Genomic DNA, 22,070 nt, shown 5'->3' with positions numbered 1-22,070 from the left:
AGGCAAATCCTCTGCCACTATATCTTAGTTAATTTTCTCTGGTGATTTAATTTTTCGTGGCATAGTTTATCAGTCCTAGAACCAGTGTGAGAAAACATCACATGCAAGAGTATTTTTGAAAGTTCATGGAGTGCTCGCTTTGGTAGCACATATACTAAAAAAAAAAAAAAAAAATTCATGGAAAATATATAGAATGAAAACATCTTTGCATGACATAAAAAATTGCACCAAAATAAACTTAACTTTTTATCTATTTTTGCATGAATAATTTGAAGTACACTTCCATGGGTAGCTTTTGTTGAAATATCATACAGTGCATTAAAATGTAAAATTACTTCACTCTGCTTTAAATTTTTGGATATTTTAAAGTGGTGGTCGGGGGCATTGCAGATCCATCAGTGTCACAAAGATGGTTAGTAAAATTGAGGTCTGTAAGTACGTGTTATTACGTTTTTTTGACTACTGAAAGCTGCAGGTAAGTTACAGAACATTTTTGGGTCTTTGGCTAGCAGCATCTGGTCTTCATTGCTTCTTTGTTAGCAATAGTCAGGTAAATTAATACTTAACTTTAAATATTCAGCAGAAAATCGCTTTTGAATTGTAGGTGATATGGCCTGAGCACTATGTTACGAATTTTATTATAGTGAAAGTCAGATGAGGTATTTCTGCAGATGTTCCCTTTGTGTTAACAAGCACAATAAAAAAAATCTGTTATTTGAAGCACTGAAAGTAACTAAGTTGTTTTGAAAACTTTTTGGGACATTCTTCTATAATGAGCACTAAGATTCAGTAGTATGGAACCAATGCTCACACTTTAAATTCTCAGCACAAAGAAAGGAAATTGTCCCTTTCCTGCTGTAATCCAAATGAAAGCGAATGTGATTAATAGATGGGGCTTTTGCATCACTGCCTACAGAGCACAGCCAATCAATTTCCAGTCTGTTCAGCCAATGAGTAAATGTCAAGCCTAAGAGATGGTGAAACTGCATACAAATGGATATGGTTCAATCACCTGCGCAGTACATGAATGCTAAGCCTTTTTTTGGTTGACCCCATAACATGACTTTGTAAATTGGAATTCCTATCCTGAACTTGAACTATTTCATAGCCATATTATAAGCAGAAGAATGATGATTTTATATTTTGAATTATCTCCTAAAGCAATTCAAGTTAAAGCAAAATGAGAAAAAGGGAAAACAATAATTTTAATTAATATAGTCAATGTGAGTAATTTAAAAGGTAGGCCATCATTTCAGTGAGTGTGTAGCTCACAAGAACTATATGCTATCTGAATACTTTAATTCCGTTGAGATTGTTATTCATTATAGCATATCGTACAACACATGTCACAGAGTGGGATTAAGTAAATATACATTCCACTCCAGGAAGCTTTTGTTAACGGTCTAACCACCAAATAGCAAGCAAAACTCAATGTTTATCAAAATAAGGATTTTTTTTTTAAAAAAAAATTGTGTTTTTTCAATTAGAAAAAAATAGTATACGAAATGTTTTTGGACATTTTAGACTATTCAATATCTAAGTTTCCATATACTTTGAATTCTTCTGTAAACGTGTCCATCAAAGACTGTTTTATTGGGATCCCACAAAACACTTTCTAACAGGAAGAATATCTACAGATAGTTTCAACAATTTATTTTGCATTTATTCTTTGGGCATAGGTTCTAAAAGTGAAATATCTTGCCTTCTGGAAGTTAGTAAGCTTTTATGACCATCTTAGCTTGGTCAGAAGTACAACAGAGAAAACAATTAAGAATGTGATGTAAGGGGCAAGGCAATTATTTTTATTCTTTTTCAAACAATATTTTCTAAAGATAAGCACACATATTTGTAGCTTTAAATTTGCCAAGAAATCATAGTTTGGATTTGTGCAAACCCTATTAATAGAAATGGAACGAAAAAGGAATATAGGAACAAATTACAAAGTACTTTAAAAGATTATTTTGTGGCCTCTGTAGGGAACAAGCTTGTTTCTAGAACACACTTCTGGTTTATCTGATTTCACAGGATTACATGTGGTTTTTGTTTCATCTTTGAACCATATTACAGTTTTGTTTAATTTTTATTTTTCATGATACAGTTCCATAGGCTCAGGAATTTCCCTTTCCACCCTCCCCATACTCCTCCGCGCCCCTTTCCTCCTTCCCCTCTCTTTGCTTCCCGTCCACTTACAGTTCTTAAAGAAAACCCAAACTGACAGACTTCTCATCCTTAGGAAAACACACACACACACACACACACACACACACGCATGCACCTGAATTCTGTTCTAGTAATATTAAAAAGTGAATCTTTGGCATGCATTCGTTTTATGCTTATGTGAAGGCCATTATAATAATCTTTGATAATTTGTCCTACAGTTTTGAAGATTGTATAGAGATACCAGATGGTTTTACTTGACAGAGTGACAGACACTGTACTACTACGCAAGCCCCCTTATTGAAAGCACAATACTCTTAAGATTAGCTACTGAGTTACAGTAGTGTTAATCTAGGGCTCATTTTTCACGATAGAAAAAATAAAAGGTGAAAGGGATTAACCAGGATAATCCACCTGCACATTTGCCATGAAAATATAACACCAGGAGCTCACACCACAAAAGAAAAAAAAAAAAATAAAGGAGACTATATCAAGCTACAAAGCCTCTGAAATGCAAACAATCCACAAAACGAGTGACAGTCTTACAGATTGAGAAAAAGTATTTGCAAGCTATGTATCTGATGAGTTAATATTCAAAACTTATTGTATACTACTCAATACTGTAAAACACATAACTTCATTTAGAAATTTGTAAAGTGTGCGAGTAACATTTTTTTAAAGAAGATATATGACAGTGGCCAGGAGTCTTGCAAAAGATTCCTCACATCAGAAAATCATCAGTGTAATGCAAGTCAAAACTAATTTGCGATATCACCTCACGGAAGTTAGGAAGGCTGTCATCAACAACAAAAAAAATACCAAATCATGGTGAGGGTGTGGAGAAAATAACGCTGATGTTATGGGTATAGATTGATACAGCCATTATGGAAATAATATGTAGGTTTTTAAAATACAAGTAAACTTATACCATCCAGTAATTCATCTTAAGTTATATCCAAAAGAAAATAAATTACTACATCATAAAGATGTCTAGCCCAGGGCTTGGCGTGGTAGCCTAGCAGCTAAAGTCCTCACCTTGCACACGCCGGATCCCATATGGGCGCTGGTTCTAATCCCAGCCACCCTGCTTTGCATCCCAGTTCCCTGCTTATGGCCTGGGAAAACAGTCTAGGACTGCCCAAGGCCTTGGGACCCTGCACCTGCATAGGAGACCCGGAAGAAGCTCCTGGCTTCTGGCTTCGGATCAGCTCAGTCCCAGCCATAGCAGCCACTTGGGGAGTGAATCATCGAACATGATATCTTCCTCTCTGTCCTCTCTGTATGTATGACTTTCCAATAAAAATAAATAAATCATATATATATATATATATACACCAATGTTCATTGCATAATAGCTAAGATAGGAAACCCAAGTGTCCATTAGCGCATGCATAAGTAAATTATGGCACATACAAGGATACTTCAAAAATTCATAAAAAATTTAAAGGTAAATTTATTTTGATACAGTAAGTTAAAAATTTTTATTGGAAAGACAGATATACAGAGAGAGGAGATACAGAGAGAAAGTTCCTCCATCCACTGACAGAGAGGCCTTCTTTCTGCTGGTTCACTCCCCAAGTGGCCACCCTGGCAGAGCTGAGCCAATATGAAGTCAGGAGCCAGGAGCTTCCTGCAGGTCTCCCATGCTGGGTGCAGGGAACCAAGGCTTTGGGCTGTTCTTTAGTGTTTTCCTAGGCCACAAGCAGGGAGCAAGGTGGGAAGTAGAGCAGCCGGGACATGAATCAGTACCCACATGGGATCTCGGCCCATGCAAGGCAAGGATCTAGCCACTAGGTTACTGCGCCAGACCCAGTACATGAAGTTTTGAGAACCAGCCATTCAAAGGATCTTCAACAAGTTGAGGAAAGTCTATATTATGAAAGGCCTATGCATGGATTCTAATTTTTTATACGACTATTTTTTAAAATTATTTTTGTTTGAAAGGCAGATTTTTGCAGGACACAAACAGGGAGTGAGGGGAGCGAGAGATGTATATATCTTTTAACTTCATTTTCAGTGATTTTTTAGATAGGTGCATATATAAATAAAATTTATTCATCTTTATTCAAGAGCAAGATTTTTTTATTTGTTACAATATGAATTATCCTGGAGGAGAATATGCTATGTGAACTTTGTCCAGACCCAGAAAGAAATACATTACATGATCTCATTTATACAGTAATATTTGACTTAGAAATGGGCATGGTAGAAAAGGAAGAACAGTTATAGATTGATTTATTGAAGTGCTTAAGTTTCGATATGTAGGTTGGAATATGATCACTCATTTGTATGCTAAATTTTGTTAAATGTTTCCCACATATAATGAAAATCAAAGATTTTTGATATGAATGTGGTATCTGGGAAGCTCAAACTGTCAGAAACATGCTATATCAACTAGAGCTATTAAAAGCAGAAGACTAGAGCTAATGCATCTGCATTATAGCACTCAAATTGTTAGAATACATTCAGTGGCAAAATCAAAAGGAAAAAAATTCCATAATATTTCTTTTACTATTTCTTTATCTTTTAGCCAATAACCTAACAGGTTTTAGTCATGATCGAAGGGACCACAGGGATATTAGAAATGTTTGATTTTCACCTACTCAAATCAGAGTTAACATACACTGAATTAACACGAGCTTCATTCAAGATGAAGATAGAAGCTTAAAATTCTACACACACTAGTGCAGTTTTCTTTTATATGCAGACAAGTGAAAAAATGTGTCATAAGTATTAGAAGAGTATTTTAAATATTCCAATTCCTTTTCCTGTGGGATTTCTAAATAAAAATGAAAATAATAAAAAGCCAATGTCTGTATTTTATAATTTTAAAATATTGCCTTTGGATGCTGCTATTTAAAAAATTGTTATTGAAAAGACTGTATTTTGAAAATTCACCTTATTAGCTTTATATTAAATTAAATCTTTTATGCAGGACTTTAAAATACACTATCTGTGGAGGCAATAGCACACTTTGTATTTCATTTTCAGGAGAGGTTTGGAGAACGCTCTTGCCTTTGAAGTAAAAGGAAACAGAACGATTGTAGAGCAGAACTGATCGTTGACTAGGAGAAGTACTCAGAAGGTAAATGTAATTCATATCCTAATATCCTGCTGGGATGAGAAAATGACTACTACTTAGAAATGACTTTATTATGTACATATGTATGTATGTATTTAAGGCATCACTTCACGGGTTCTGTCAAATCACAGATGAAATACATATATGTTGACGTAAGGTTTTCTTACTGAGTACCAGAGGACCATCTTAATGTTCTTAATTAATCAGTGCTTAAGTCAGTAATCATCAAAGAAAATACAGCATTTTGTGGGATGATATTAAAAAGAAAAGTAACACCATTACTAAACAATCGATGGTAATTCTTCAATTAAATATCATGTGAAGTGTACAAATGTGAAGAAACAGAAAGTTAATTATGCAAGTAAACTTAGTAGAAAATAGGTCCACACAATCTTCCAGAGGTAAAGTTAAATGCACTTAAGGCAAGTGAAGCATTGTTTTCATAGCCTTGTAGAGCTTTCTGACTAGTAAAATTCTGTAAGTTACAAATTCTGTAACCAATGAAGTCTTGTACCTCAAGGTCAACTTTCCCAATTGCCGAATTTGATGCATAAGCTGGACTTTTACTTTTCATTTCAAGCTTTAATTTAATACTTGTTGGCATTCTTTTAGTTGCTTGGGTAATTAACAAGGAAAAAGTCGTTTGTGTGTGCCCACGTGAACACATTTTTACTGGTAAGCTGATGGTCAACGTTTTTGGAGGGATTTTATCAATAGGCTTGTTTCCATTTCCTCCACACTGGTCTAAAGGGTCTTTATTTTCCCTAGAGGCTTTAAAGTAAGGAGCAGCTGAAGTGAAACGGACTTAACTGAATTTAAAAAATAAAACTGAGGAGAGCTTGAATTTTTAATTTTGGAAAATAAATGAAGAGTATGAGGAATCAATGTCACTTCACCTTGAAAGTAATTAAAGTTCAAAGGAATAAAATTTTTGTTTTCTTTCACTTGTAACTTTGGCTAATATACTGGTAGCTTTTTCAAAGTTATTGCTGAAAGGAAAAAAAAACATGCCTCAGAAATCTGAGGAAATGTTTCTCAGTTTTTTTTTTTTTTGTTGTTGTTGTTGTTGTATTTACCTTGTGGTTTACTCAGTTTTAGAACTTGGCAGCTCTGAAGGGCTAGCTAGGTAGCCTTCAGAGCATTCCAGAAACATGCCTTTCAATTGAAAGCCCTGACATCAAGCTTTGTAGCAGTGACAGCTTGTAATTCAATCAAACTTGGGTAGTTTTTTTTTTTTTCCCAAGCGCAAAGAAAACTGCATGGTCAATAACCTTGATCAGCCTCCTACAGAGCTTGACTCAGAAGGATTCAGGTACAAAATAATATTGGCAAAAGTCTCAATGAATATATCAAAGAGATATTAGTGAAAGCTTTTCTGTCATTGATCAAGAGAGGACATTAATGCAAACCCCTTAAAAATATGCTCACATATCTATAAAGTAGGATGTACCATCTTAAGCCTCTTGTACAATTTGTTCTGTCTTCCTTTCTCTGCTATTTCCATAACATTTTAAATTTCCAACATAGTAATTTGGGGGCTTCTCCAAATCTTTGCCAGTGCTTACAAGATGGCTTCAAAAATTTAATGGGAAATGAATATTCTGAAAAAGGGTATATTTCAAAAAACTGTTTTGCGTCAAAATAAACTTAAGGTTTAATTCAAATTTTCCATGGACATTTTAGTCTAACTGAAACTTTGTACCGGTTGATTAAGATTGCTTTCTCCCTTACAGCTTTGCCTTCCTCATAGTAGTTTCTGGTAGTTTCTGTTCTACGTTTATAGGGGAATAACTTTTTCAGATTTCATATAGAAGTGAAATCACATAGCATGTGTCTCTGTGCCTGGCTTGTTTCACAAAGAATATATTATTATTTCATTTCATCTCAGGATAAAGATATTTTAAAATTTCCTTTGCAATATCTTCTTCAGTTTGTTGGTTGTTAGATGAATACTGATGAATTCCACATAGTTACGTAATCTCTGGTTCTCCTCCAGCTACTTCTTTTCATTTCATTGTTATAGTTGGAAAAGATACATATATTGAATGATTTTTTTTTAATTTATGGAGACATCTTTTTCCACTGAAGGCAAATGTGTATTCTGTTTCTGGTATATTAGGCTGGTATTCAATCCAGATCTTGTGGCAGAGACCCAAGCACTAGAGAGTGGGAGAAGAGATACAGAGCAAGATCTTATCTATCTGCTGATTCACTCCCCAGAGGCTGCTATGGCCAGAGTTGAACCAATCCATAGCTGGAAGCCAGGAGTTTCTTCCAGTCTCCCACTTCTGTGTGGGGCCTCAAGAGTTTGAGCCATCCTCCTCTGCCTTCCTAGGCCATTAACAGGAAAGCTGGATCAGAAGTGGAGCAACTGGGACTTGAACTAAAACCCATATGAGATGCTGTTACCATAGGCTGAGGATTAGCAGACTCTGCCACCACTGGTTATTACAGTGTTCATTTCACCATTAGTCTAGTTAGAGTATCCAAGAAGAGGGAAAGAGCCTACATGTCCATAAATGGGTTCCTGTGGAACATACATGCAATGGAATGTTGTTTGACTTTTATAAACAGTACAATTTTACCATATGTTAAAACATGAATTTTGAGAACATTCTGCCAAGTGAAGTAAGTCTGTTACAGAACACCAAATATTGCATGATTCCACTTATAAAAGGTGCCTATATGAATCAAATCCGTAGAATCAGAGCCCAGTGCGGTAGCCTAGCAGCTAAAGCCCTCGCCACACACTGGGATCTCATGTGGACGCAGGTTCTAATTCTGGTGGCCCCGCTTCCCATCCAGCTCGTTTGTGGCCTGGAAAAGCAGTCGAGGATGGCCCAAAGCCTTAGGACCCTGTACCCGCATAGGAGACTTGGAAGAGGCTCTGGGCGCCTGGCTTCAGATAAGGCACAGCACTGGCTGTTGTGGTTACTTTGGGAGTGAATCAATGGATGGAAAATCTTCTCTATCTCTCCTCTCTGTATATCTGACTGTCCAATAAAAATAAAATTCAAGCAGTTCCTAGATTCAGGGCCAGGCACGATAGCAGAGCGGTGAACGTCCTCGCCTTCAATGCCGGGATCCCATGTGGGAGCTGGTTCTAAGCCCAGTGGCTCCACTTCCCATCCTGCTCCCTGCCTGTGGCCTGGGAAAGCAGTCGAGGATGGCCCAAAGCCTTGGAACCCTGCACCAGCATGGGAGACCTGGAAGAGGCTCCTGGCTCCTGGCTTCGGATTGGCTGAGCTCCAGCCATAGCAGTCACTTGGGGAGTGAATCATTGGACAGAAGACCTTCCTCTCTGTCTCTTCTCCTCTGTATATCTGCCTTTCCAATAAAAATATAAATAAATCTTTTTTAAAACTTCATAGATTCAGTAAGTAGAATGTTGATTTGCAGGGGCTAGAAGCAAATTAGGAGATTAGAGTGGCTGGTCAGTGGGTGTAGAATTTTAGTCATGTGAGATGAAAATATTTTAGAATTGTGTTGCACAACAATGTGCGAATAGCTAACAAAGCATTACTCCTAGAAGTTTAAAAGGGTAGATAACAGCATATGATTTGTCTTCCACAATAAAAGGCAAAACCAGGTTTTTGACCACTATCCTTCTCTTTGATTCACTATGTATGGATTGCAGACTGAGCAATTTAATTTATATTATGTTCATAGATGATGCTGATGTTTCTGATTCTGGGATCAAACAGTGAAAAACATCTCTTACAGAATAGTTAGCAAACTTCCTCTGTGGCAAGACTACATCATAAATGCCCCCAACTTTATGAACTATAGAGTTTCTTCTGTGACTCTGTAACTGCTATTACACAGTTCAGCTCTCGTTTCTGTAATGTGTTTGGGAGGCATTAGCTGATGACTCAAGTGCTTGGGTTCCTGTCACCCGTGTGAGAGGTCTAGATGGAGTTCTGGGTTTACATCCTGACCCAGCCCTGGCTATTCCAGGCATGTGAAGAATAAATCAGCCGATGGAAGAGCTCCGTCTCTCCCTTTCCCTTGGGGTCATTTTTAAATTGGAACTTGGGAAATGCGTAGTTTTTCTTCCTAAGAAGAACAAATAGAAACTGTACATAGCAATTTCCTTGTACAGATAATTTAGTCATTGTCAAATAATCTTTAATCCTTAAAACAGTTTACAAAAGCACCTATTATGAAAATATGCATGAAAATTGATAAGAGCAAACTTATTTTAAATTATATTGTCCATGAGGTTTTTCAGGTCCTTTCGTGATTATGAAGCCTAAAATTTTGATGTCACAAAATATCACTCATAATCCAGTATTTGTTGATGTTTGTTTGATAAATTTAAAAATTTTAAAGGCAGAACAACAGAGGGAAGGAGGAAAGGAAAGAGGGTGGGAAAGAAGTAGAGGGGGAGGAGAGACAGAACCTTCGGGGCTGAGGCAGGATAAAGGCGTTCCATCTGAGTCCTGTATGTGAGTGGCAGGGACTCACAAAGAATCCTCACTGTGTACTCTTCCCCAAGCACATTAGCAAGTTGAAAGCAGCCTTACAAGAAATTGAGTAAAGTCTTGCATTAGAAGAAAATATCATACAAACAACACTATCAAAATCACTAAAGTAACAGGTAAAATTATTATTCAGTCAACAGATGAAGGATTTGATCCCAGGGATTCTTATTTGAGATGCAGGTGTTCCATGTGGCCATTAAACCCACTGTGCCACAACCCATGTGATGTTTTGATACATGCATACATGGTATAAATTTAGGGTAAGCGTATCCATCTTTTCAAACATGTAGTATACTTTTATGGTGAAAACATTCAAAATTATTGTGCCCTTTTTGAAAAAAAATACATGGAGTGCATTATATTTAGAATTACAATACTGTGTATTAACACACCAAACTTTCTATGTAACTATAATTGAGTACTCATTAATTAACTTTCTGCATCCCTTCGTATCTCCTCCTTCCCTACCTCTGCTAATCATTCTCCTTTCAATTTCTATACAATCGTTATTTTTAGATTTCACATATGAGAGAGATTATGTGGTACTTGGCTCTCTGTAGCTGGTTTATTTCACTTAACGTAATGACCTGTTCCTTCCATGGTATCACAACAGGATATAATCCATTTTATGGCTAAATGCTACTGCTTTGCATATATATTACAATTTGTTTTTCATTCATCATTATTGGACACATAGGTTGTTATCATTTCTTGCCTATTGTGAATAGTGCTGTAATGAACATGGGAGTGCAGATGTCCCTTTGACAGATTCATTTCTTCTCTGTTGGATATTTACTGAATGGTGGCATTGATGGATCTTATGGTAGTTCTATTTTAAATACTTTAAGGAATCTCCATGCTGCTTTTCTACAATGGCTATACTAATTTACTATTCCACAGAGTTTAAGGATTCTGTTTTCTCTACATCCTTGCCAGAACTTGATATATTTTCTCTTTGTGATAATAACCAGTCTCATTGGAGTCAGGTGATTTCTCATTGTGGTTTTGATTCACATTTTCCTGATAGTTTGTGCTACTTAACCTTTTTTATGTACTTAATATTTTTAATGTTGTTTACATAATTGAGGCAGAGGGAGGCATACCCATGTGGGTCTCTGATCAGGGTGGGGAGGGCCAAGGTATGGAGGAAGGTGGGTACAACAGATGTTTCAGGGTTTTTCCCCTGTGTCCATTGGGAAAGGAAACCCTTTCCTTTGACAGCATTCCTTGCTGTCAAACTACATCAGCAACAGGGTTGGGGGATGGTCATTTGATGATGCCTTATAAATGCCAATGTAAGAAAAAATGGTTCTGAGGGTATTGCCTGCGTGGTTTTGATAGTTCTGAGATGCCATCAGCTTCCTTGCACCAGAGTTAAGGAGCTCTTCACAGGGTCTGTTGGCTGACCAGGTCCATCTACCTCAGCGCATCCACAGACCTAGTCATTTGTTGCAAAGCATGGCCAAGAGATTTGTCTTGGCCATTTGTATGCTTTGATTGGAAAATGTCTTTTTAGATCTGTTGCCCGCTTTTAATGGCATTATTTTGGTTTTTTTTTTATTGAAAATTGTTCATTATTTGTGAACTCCAAGTTGACACGTTTTTCTGAGAATACAGTAGGTCAAATACATTTTGAGTTTTGACCTACTCAATCATTAATTTGGAATAATTCTTTTTCAATTAGAAGTAAAGTTATATGTAACCATTGTCAACAACAATACAATAAAATAAATTTAAAAAAAACTGAAAAAAAAGAAATAAATAGAAGTAAAGTTAACTTGGTGTATAAACCTAATGTTTTTGTACTAGAGACAAAAAAATCACACCCACCATTTAATAGTTAATTAATTATTTTAAATTATCTTAGGTTTTGATACTAGCACTCTATGTAAGAAAATATAAGATGAAGAAATTAACAGGTTGCATGTGTTATAGAGTGTCAAGTGAGGGATGGAAATACAGTTGCCCATCCATGTATGTGGATACTGTATTTGCTGATTCAAACAATCAAAGATGAAAATATTCAGGAACAAAGTTGAATTAAATATGTTGGTAGGTAAAGTGACTCTTAAGCGATCTTTCTCCACTCTCCACCTTTACGTATATTCCTCAATCTACTAACGGCAAGCAGTTAATTTAAAAATTGTTCCACCTACATTTACTGTTTTTTTTTAAAGATTTATTTATTATTTTTTATTACAAAGTCAGATATACAGAGAGGAGGAGAGATAGACAGGAAGATCTTCCATCCGATGATTCACTCCCCAAGTGAGCGCAACGGCCGGTTCTGCGCCAATCCGAAGCCGGGAACCTGGAACTTCTTCCAGGTCTCCCACATGGGTGCAGAGTCCCAAGGCTTTGGGCCATCCTCAACTGCTTTCCCAGGCCACAAGCAGGGAGCTGGATGGGAAGTGGAGCCACCGGTATTAGAGCCTGCGCCCACATGGGATCCCAGCACATTCAAGGCGAGGACTTTAGCTGCTAGGCCACGCTGCCGGGCCCAACATTTTCTGTTTAATACATTTACTAAATAATATTTTTTAAATACCACATATTGCTCAGTTGTGTAGTAAAACATGAAACTTCATTTGATTAATTATAAAAGTTTGATCTAATAGTGGGCTTAATGTAATGTTATCAATATGTATAATCAGGATAAATTTCCATTCTCTTTGAAAATACGTTGACTTTTTCAAGTTCAACTGAAGGCTGAAAATAGAAATGATCCTCATATAGATGGTATTTTCATGGTATGGTAATGTCATCCAACTTGTTATTCAAGCCAGAAACCTACAAGTCATACTTGATTTCTCAGTTCCTCTTACCCTATATATTTATCCATCACCAAGATTTATCTCTCTTTGCATTATACATTTGTCTGTTTTTCTTCATTTCCACTGTTATCATGCTGGTGAATGTCACTTTCATCTTTCACTCAGAAAACTATACAAGTCCACATTCTAGTCTTACTGCTTGCATACTTTTCCACCTCACCGTAATACATGATCCATTTTCTCTATAGTTATCAGTTTTCTATATAAATTGGCCAAGGGCTTTTCTCTATATATAAAATACAGTTCAAACTCCTGATCATGCTCTTAAAGGAATTGAATGATTCATATCCTATGCATCTTTCGTGTTAACCTCTTGTGCTGCTGTGCATAGTAAATACATTTATTTTTTTCTATATTTTATGATGCTTTAACATCTAACATAGGTCACGTATTCATAAGGAATTACTGTCTCCTTTAGGGTTGACTAACTGTTAAAGACTACTTAACTGTAAGTATGCCTTTCAAATGCAAGTCAATCAGTTCAGAAACCGAATTCTCAAGAGTCTTTACCAATTTGTGGAGCACCAAGCCAATATCCTCTCTACTGCTCTAACCTTATAAACCTTTGATTAAAAAACAAATTAAAAAGGTTATCTAGTTGCCTTCTCCCCAGTCCTCTCTCCCCCCATTCCTCGGTGTGGTGGCTCAACAGGCTAATCTTTGGTCTGCAAGTGCTAATCCCATATGGGTACTGGTTCTAGTGTTGACTGCTCTGGTTCCCATCCAGCTCTCTGCCTTATGTTCTGGGGAAGCAGTGAAAGATGGGTCAAAAGCCTTAGGAAACTTGCATATATATGGGAGACCTGGAAGAAGGTACTGTCTCCTGGCTTTGGATTGGTTCAACTGAGACCACTGTGGCCATTTGGGGGAATGAACTAGCAGATGGAAGATCTTTCTGCCTTTCCTTCTCTCTCTCTCACCCTAATGCTGCCTTTCCAATAAATATATTTTTTTTACAAAAGAGAAAATAAGAATAATAAATTGATACTGATTTGTTGTAGTGTTACTGAAAATTACAACTACCAGCTTTTGAAATTTTCTTTTCTCTCCCTTTTCAATAATCTTGCTTTTTTGAACACATTGAAAACAATTTTTTAATGTTTAAATTATCTATTTTGAGATAATATATTTTTATGTACTTATTAATTTGAAGGTCACAGTTACAGAAAGGGAGAGGTCGAAAGAATGTCTTCTATCCACTGTGGCACTGCACAGATAGCTAAAATGCCCAGGGCTGGGCCAGGCCAAAGCCAGGAGGCAGGACTGCTTACAGACTTTCCATGGGAAGAAAGAACCCAAATATCTTGGCCTTTTTCTATTGCTTTTCCCAGACTATTATCAGGGAGCACCTGAGACACGAACTAGTGCCCACAGGGGATACTGGCACCTGGCACCACAAGTGAAGGCTTAGCCTACTATACCATTTATTAATATTATTTTCAAGTAATGACTGATCTTAATATCCCTATAGCAATCTGTTTCCAAGAACTATAAAAAATAAGAATGCCTTTTTCCAGAATTAAGTCAGTTTACAATAAATAATCTCTTGAATAGATGAATTCCTGAATTCTGGCTTCGGATTGGCTAAGCCCTGGCTACTGTGGTGATTTGGGGAGTAAACCAGCAAATGGAAAATTTTCTGTCTCTCTTCCTCTCTGTAAATTTACTTTTAAGTTTTAAAAAAAGTAAGATAAGTCTTTTTAAAAATTGCCTTTCCAAAAAATTTACAGTGTTATATTCTGTCAGTGTGCCAGGGAATTTCTTCAAGGGCAACCAGTTTGTCTATTCAAGGGATTCTTTATCTGTAGACTGGCTTAATTCTGGGAATTTACTGAGGGACTATGGCAATGTTTTTTTTTCATCCAGGTTAAAATATTGTTTACTTGACCTAGAATTCTTCTGCTTAAATATGTCCAATAAGAATTTAGTAACCTTTCCATATATTGCTGTTAGCAACACCATATACACCTGCCAACATGATGTATTTCTGCCAACCAGAATGTTTTGATTATTAGGTCGTACTGAAGGAACTACTGGTAGAAACAGGCAAAATAAAGTGAACAATAAAAACAACTTATTCTATTTTAGTGAATATGTGGTATAACACCATGAAAAATGCTGCTGATGTTAACGATTTCTTTGGTTATGTTTCAAAATGAAGCTAAGCATATTACGGGACACTGGAGAAAATGTTACCATTTTTGCAAAGTGGCAGAACATGTAGGTTGTGTTCAGCTGTTAAACAGAAAGAATTTGTTGGTGATGAACTTGAACATTTAGTTGACATTTCTAAACATCACGTAAAATGTGCAGCCTTAAGTTTTCCATCCCATTTATAATAAAATATGATGGTAAAAAACAAAGCAAATAGATTGTGGGTAAAACTGTTAAGTAGAAAAAAAAATCAGAACTTTGTGACTTCAAAAAAATTCTCTGTGTGTCCAGATCGTATACTCTGGAAATAGGGCAAAGTAGACCATCTCTTATTTAACAGTGGTTTTACTTACTGAGTTTTGAAGTGGAATAAAACTGATACACAATGAGTAGCAATTTTGCTTTTTAATTTTTATTTCTCCTTGGGCTGGTGATATGATACTTTGTCATACTTCTCTTCAGTGGAGTGAGATGTAGCTGCCATTCAGCCATACATTGACTCGGGTAAACACTTAGCATGTTATAGTGTACTATACTGTTAAAATATGCTGTTTGGTAGATAAGGTGTATCAAATGATTTCAGTTGTCAATATTTTTAACTTATAGTGAGTTTATCAGAACATAGGTTACTCCAGCACGGATGGAGGAACATTAATGTGGTTATATAAAATCTCACTAAGGAGATTCAGCATGTCACCTACAAATGCAATTAACTTAGTAAGAATCAGGAAGAGATAGGTTATATAGGAAAGACATGAGCAGAAACCTGTTGTGTAATGGCATAGAGATGGACACCATGGTTGTTGAGTCTGTAATATCTGAAGAAGGAGGAAAAAGAAAACACTGAAAACTTGGACTGAGGAGAACAAAGACAGGACAAAATGAAGAGAGCCTGTTAGTCTTCACAAGTTTTAATTGACAGGAAATGGAACTGAAGCACTCATGTACAAACATGCACACCTTTCAGGAAAAAAAAAAGATAAACATTGATTCCAAGGATAGAATCACAAATACCCAAGCAGAGGCAAAAGAAGAGGTAATAGAAATAGGGAATGGTGGAGCCTCCTTGGATCCAGAGGGTTGGTTGAGTTACAGAGGATTATTTTTTATTTTGACATTCTTTACATAGTTGATTAAGGCAGAAAGGTTCAAGGGCTACAGGAAAGTGGGTAAGACTATTAGTTCCACATTGTTTTTGTCATGTATCTGTGGTGAAGGGGAGGTAAAGGCAGAAGCCCCACCCAGTCTCCCACCCATCCCAGGTCCCTGATGTGGGTCATGCTCCAAGGGTCTTGCTCAAGTGGTTTTGATAGTTCAACAGTTTTGAATCGCTGCCAATCTCGCCATTCCAAGCACGATAGGGTCATTGAAGAATAATTGACAGAATCCATCTTAGAGTCTCTGTTTGCCCACTTTTTCACTGTCAACATATGGCTGAGGCAGTTGACTGACTTGTTCTGTCCTCTGTCTTTTCATGGTTAGGGTTCTGAGTCCGGCAGTTCGATTGGGGAGATCCCCAAAGAAACTTTGTCTCAGGTGTTCCCAGACCAGATTCTTGTGTGTACTAGCAAGCACAGGGCCTGGCACAGTCCATCGCCCCAGCTGGTGGTTGCAGTTGCTGGGTCGGTTCTGTTTCCAGCACTGTCTTCCACTGGAATCAATGGGTGTTGCAGACCAGCCTGATTCTGCCCAGCACACACTCGGCCCCACATAAACCAGTGGGAGCTGCAGCCTAGTCAGAGTGACCCACAATAACCCCCACCAAACCCATCCCCTACCCTGGTTTGCCAGTATGTGTAGCAGACTAGTCCAGTCTGTCCCACATCCCCTTCTGCTCTCATACATGTCAATGGGCATTGAAGCCTAGTTCAACCCAACCAGCCCGACTATCCAGCAAACACACATACTGGCAGGTGCCTTTCTGTCTAGCCACCCCTGCCCCTGTCCTGGGTTTTTGTGCCCTCCAATGGGAGTGGTAACTCAAGAGGGAGGAACCCACTATTTCCCTTCTAGGCCACTCCCACTCCCGGATTATGCACTCTCCAGGTGGTTCTGAAGTTTTACTTGACAGAATTAGCCTCCAGTGCCAGCCTCTGCCAACTGATGCTGTGGCAAAGTCCAGCCAGCCCTCATCTACTCTAATTTGTGTTTGCACCAGTAGGAACAATCAGCCTAGCCTAGCTTTTCCCTGATCTAGTCCAAATGAGGCCCACAGGTGTTCTAGTCCTGCCTAGTCTGGTCTGCCTCCATCCCAGCTCACTCTCCAGTGGGAGTAGCTGTCCAGCAGGGGAGCCCCCCCCCCATTTCCCCTGCTGGCTCCGCACCCTCCCTTCCTGGTTCTCATGTATGCTTCTTGGGCGCTGTGGTCACATCCAGTGCAGGTCACTTCACCTTGGCATTCTGTAAGTGCACTGGTTTTTGTTGTGCCCGAACCTGGCTCGACCCACACTGTTCTGGTACTCGGATTCGCCAGTGGGTGATGTGAATTGGTTCAGCCTGGTCTGCTTCCTACCCATGCCGAATGTATGCCAGTGGGAAACTTACCATGTCCTGTTCTGGGCTGTTGCCTATCATGCTTCTTGCGCTTACCTGCAGGGACTGTGTCCTGCCAGAGGAGTTGCCCAGGTTCCTCCTTCAGAACCCCTCTCACTGCCAGATTTTGCGCATACCAGGGGGTCCATGAACCAGCCCTACTCAGTTTACCTCCTGTCTTAGCAGGAACAGTGGCTTTTCCTGACTGGCCTTCAACCCAATCTGGTTCTTACTGTTGGATGTTTCAGCCCAGCCACAGCTCATCCATACCTACATATTGCTCATACATGGCTCAGTAGGGGCTGAGACCCAGCCTAGTCTGTCCCACATCTCCCCTGGTCCTCCAGAGCTCCAGATGGTGTTGGAGTCTAGCCTGGCTTGGTGCATCAAGTCCAAGTCCACACTTGTGCCAAGGGAGACTACAGCCATATCCAGATCAGAATGCAGCCCCCATTCCAGCCCCCGCGCTCCTCGGTGGGAACCTCCACCCAGCTAGGGTGTCCCCTTAGCTCCCCAACCAGGCCCATCCCCAGCCATAGATTGCCCGCATGCCAGTTGTTGCTCTGACTCAGTTTGGCACAGCCCCTCACCTGTCCCAACCCCTGCTCTAGATGCTGTGGCTTAGCGTCCCTGGCTCACACAGACCAGTAGGTGCAAGAGCCTAGCTCGGCATGACTTGTGCTCCATCCTGATTTCTAATTTTGCTTGTGGGCTAAGGTTAGCTCTGTCCTGCCCGGTCCACCCCATTCCATTACCAACCCATACATTAACCAGCCATTGGAGCTACTTTGCCCAGTTTGTCTGACCCCCCGGTCTGGACCATGTGTTCACCGGTGGGAGCTATGACCTGCCAGGGAAGTTTCCCAAGTTGTCGGTTAGGGTTGGCATTAAGCCCAATGAATGGGGCTTGCATAAGGAGAGAGACATTTGAGTAAACACAGAGAGACACATAGCAAAGAAATCCATATAAAAGTATAGGTAGATATCCATGCAAAAGAACTAAAGAAATTCAAGTGAATGCATAAGTAGATATAGTCACTAGCCAAGGAAACCAGAATTTCTGAGAAAACAAAGTTAGGAAAAGGCAAATATGGATTCTTTCCTAACAGAACTTCAAGCATATCCTCAGGAAATGTGAGAAAATAAATTCCTGTTGTTTCAAGCCATCCAGTTTTCGAGACTTTGTTAGAGCAGCTCTGTTGCAGAAGAAGGTATGACTCTGTAAAGCACTTCACTAATAATTGTATCCAAATATTTTCTTTCAGTAGTGAAAATACACTTGCAATTACATCAAACAGAACACGTGCTTCTTAATCAGAAATCAATCAGTCATGTTATGTAGTATTGTGATTAATGTAGTATAATACATAATATGATATAGTATTGCATATTGTTCTTTCTTTCAAGGAAAGATAATCATCAACACTAAAAGAATTGTCAACTTTCACCTTTAAAGAGAGGACTGGTGGATACAGATTCCCCATAATTGAAGGTAAATTCATTCACTTTACAACAGATGGAATACATGTCGTAATAAACACAACGTAAAATACATGTAACTTCAGTACAACATTGAAAATGCAGAGCTGAGCCACTTTTCCCTCCTTGCACCCATATTGCTTGGGTTTATTACTGATGTCTTCAAAACTGAGAAGCATGAATGGGAGTAGAGGGGTAAGATGTTTTGCATTCTTTGAAAATGTCAGTACAGAATATAAATGTTGAAAAATGTTGTAAAATGGATGAGACTGAAGTTTAGCCCCTCTTCTGAGCCTGAATATTATACAGGAGTTTATTTAAAAAAATTTAAAGACATTGTCAGTAGATAAGCTATAATACAGGTACAGTATTAGATTAAATACAGTGTTAAATTTACTGCTTTGCTAGCAAAAGTACTGCTCTTTTTCTGTCTTCCCTTCTTTCCTGTTAGTTTGTCAAAGCGTTTTTAAGCTTTATTTATCAATTTGAATGTCAGAATAAAAATGGAGGGAGCGATACAGAGAGGGAGAACTTAGGCTAGCTGAATCACTCCCCTAATGGCTGCAACAGCAGGGACTGTTCCTGGGGGGCCCAAATTCTTGGGGGATCCTCCTCAGGTTTTCTAGCAGGATACAAGATCAAAGGTGAAGCAGCCAGGACTCACAGGCAGGGACTTCTACCTGTAACACCGCAATGGTGGCCCCGGTTTCTCAAACATTAAAGTGAGTTTTAGGGGTCTTTAGATATTTGTAGGGAATCAATTTACCAAAAGATTACCAAAAGTTACTTTTAAAAGTATTGCGCCAATGTTAAGTTTACTAATGTTCATCGAAGATGGAATCAGTGAGAAGGAGCATTCGCAGCAAGGGCAGCAATGTGTATGATTCATTGTCGAAGAAAGGGAGAGGCAGCAAAGATAAGAGGAAAGCCAACAGGGTAAAATGTTGGGGGAAGGTGACACTGAGGGGTACAGGGTGCTCGGCCTGGGATGACTTCACTGAGGCGTGGTCATTCTTCCCGCTAACTGCCCCAGGGCGGTAAGCTAGGTGCGCCCCTCAAAGTGCTTGACGCGAACCTCCGGGAGTCCGCAGCCCCGCCCCTCTCCCCTGTCGCCCCCTGCGACGCCCCTCCGCGAGCCTCTGGAAGTTCGCAGCCCCGCCCCTCTCCCCTGTGTCCCCTGTCGCCCCCTGCGACGCGCCCAGAGAGTTCGCAATCCCACCTCTCTCCCTCCTCCTCCCATCCCCCCCCCAGTCGCTCCCCTGCGACGCGCCCTCGGGTGACGCTGGGTGGTGTCCGCGCGGCCCCTCGCGGCCCCTCTGACCTCACAGACCATTGCGCCGTCGTGGGCTGTAGTGTGACCGTTAGCGGACGGCTGCTCAGGCTGGCGGTTTGTCCCTGCTGTGAGGTCCGTGACAGCTCGACCTCCACAGGGCAGACTCCAGTTACTGAAAGGTTAACAGGTGTTCGCGGCGAAGAGAGCGGCTGGCGGTGGCGAAAAGTAGCGGCTTTGGTGGCAGTGGTTAAGGAAATCTACAGGTGTTCTGAAGCCGTTCAGGTGCGGTGGAATCCCCGACGCCCCCACTCTTTCGCTTCTCCGTAGTTGTGCCTGTTTGGGTATATTCCCTCGGTCATCCTCCCCTTCCCCCTCCCGTTCCCACCTTCCTTTCCCAGATGTCCCCAATGAACCGTGCTCATTACCTGAACCCATACATCTCCTGTCTCGGTCCCTCCCACCGCATGTCCTGGTTTTCTGCCTTTTTTCAGGCCAGGAATCCTGCGCTTAGATGCTGAGGATGGCGCTAAAACGCATCCAGAAGGAGCTGCTTGAATTGACCCGAGACCCTCCGGCTCAGTGCTCGGCAGGGCCAGTGGCTGACGACCTTTTCCACTGGCAAGCTACCATCATGGGGCCAGACGACAGCCCCTACCAGGGAGGCGTGTTCTTCCTGACGATCCAGTTTCCTTCCGATTATCCTTTCAAGCCACCTAAGGTGGCATTTACTACTCGAATTTACCACCCAAATATTAATCGGAATGGAACCATTTGTCTGGATATACTTAAGTCCGAGTGGTCACCAGCATTGACCATTTCTAAAGTATTACTTTCCATCTGCTCAATGCTATGCGACCCCAACCCAGACGATCCTCTGGTTCCAGAAATTGCGAAGGTCTACCAGAAGGACAGAATGAAGTATGATCGCATAGCTCGAGAGTGGACGCAGAAATACGCTATGTAATTTTGAAATAAATAAACCGTCCATCGGCTTATTAATAAAGACAAACATTTGGTTGTGTTGGTTGTCTGTTTTATTTTATTTTTTTGTTTTTCTTAATTTTCAGGAAGTGACCTCACCCTAGTGGGCACACTTTGTAGTTTTTACATTGGGATGTGGGTGGAGAAGGTGGCGAGTCGCAAGTATGGGAAGGGTAGGGATTGAGATGGGAAGGGAATGTAAAACAAGATCATTTCTAATCTCGTGCTGACTAAAACTTCAGATCGAAAAGCAAAAGCAAGAACAATAAGGAGGTTGCTTTATGGTGAGAAGAACAGTTCCACATACCAATGGGAAAATTGCATACAATTTTGTACAACTGACACTACTTAGAAAAAACTGGGTGAAGTTTATAAAGCTAGTTTAGAGAATCATTTTATACTGAAGAACCTATATTTCCAGGTATTTTTGATCAGGATTAATCTAACCATTGCATTATACTTTAGATGTAGAGTTAACTGATGATCAAACATGGAATGGGTTAGGGATTGTTGCAAAATAAAATGTATTTTGTTTGCACACTTGGTATTTTGTGTCTGTTCATTTAGCCCACTCTGCTTCTCTTGCACACTCTGGATTGGATGTGACCTCTAGGATGTATCTACTAGCTGTGATTTCTAGTAGGCAGCCCCTACCAGGGAAGTGCATTCTTCCTGATGATGCAGTTTTCCCAAGATCCATGTATACTCTGAGGTTATATCCAGCTTGCAAATTTACTTAATCGGTCACAGATCGGCATAGCCTGCAGAATGACAGTGTCTTGGCTTAGAGATAAAAGCCTTAGAAAATTCATTCATTTGAATGGCAGGGTGACAGAGCAAGAGAACTTCCACTGATGGTTCACTTCCCAAAAGTCTGCAATAGTTGAGAATGCACCAGGCCAAACCCAGTAACCCAGAACCTTGTGCTGATCTCCGACATAGGTAACAGGCCCATTAGCAGGGACCTAGATGGGAGGCAGAGTAGCTGGAACTAACTGGCATTCCTATGAGACATGACAGTATCACAAGCAGCAGTTCAATCTCTTGGGACATCATCAGCTATGGACAAAGGCCCTTAGTAGTCTTGGCAGTGC

General features: G+C 39.7%; 1 protein-coding gene across 6 annotated transcripts in view; it reads left to right on the top strand.

The window, feature by feature from the left end:
• LOC101534503 (ubiquitin-conjugating enzyme E2 D2-like) overlaps nt 1–22,070 on the top strand; it is a 75,367-nt gene that overhangs the window by 5,398 nt on the left and 47,899 nt on the right. Inside the window, exons 2-5 of one of the 6 annotated variants that reach the window (XM_058659005.1) lie at nt 5,149–5,242; nt 5,852–5,914; nt 18,651–18,735; nt 20,487–21,016. In XM_058659005.1, coding sequence (XP_058514988.1) covers nt 20,507–20,959 — 453 coding nt within the window. In that variant the 5' untranslated portion in view covers nt 5,149–5,242; nt 5,852–5,914; nt 18,651–18,735; nt 20,487–20,506 and the 3' untranslated portion in view covers nt 20,960–21,016. Of the gene's footprint in view, nt 1–5,148; nt 5,243–5,851; nt 5,915–18,650; nt 18,736–19,978; nt 20,278–20,486; nt 21,017–22,070 lie in introns of those variants that run through there. The other 5 variants (XM_058659001.1, XM_058659003.1, XM_058659002.1 and 2 more) reach the window with 5 other exon arrangements.

This window comes from Ochotona princeps, chromosome X (genome assembly GCF_030435755.1).
Source record: "Ochotona princeps isolate mOchPri1 chromosome X, mOchPri1.hap1, whole genome shotgun sequence".
In the NCBI taxonomy this organism is placed as follows: Eukaryota; Metazoa; Chordata; class Mammalia; order Lagomorpha; family Ochotonidae; genus Ochotona; species Ochotona princeps.
This window is presented reverse-complemented; position numbering and strand designations above follow the sequence as displayed.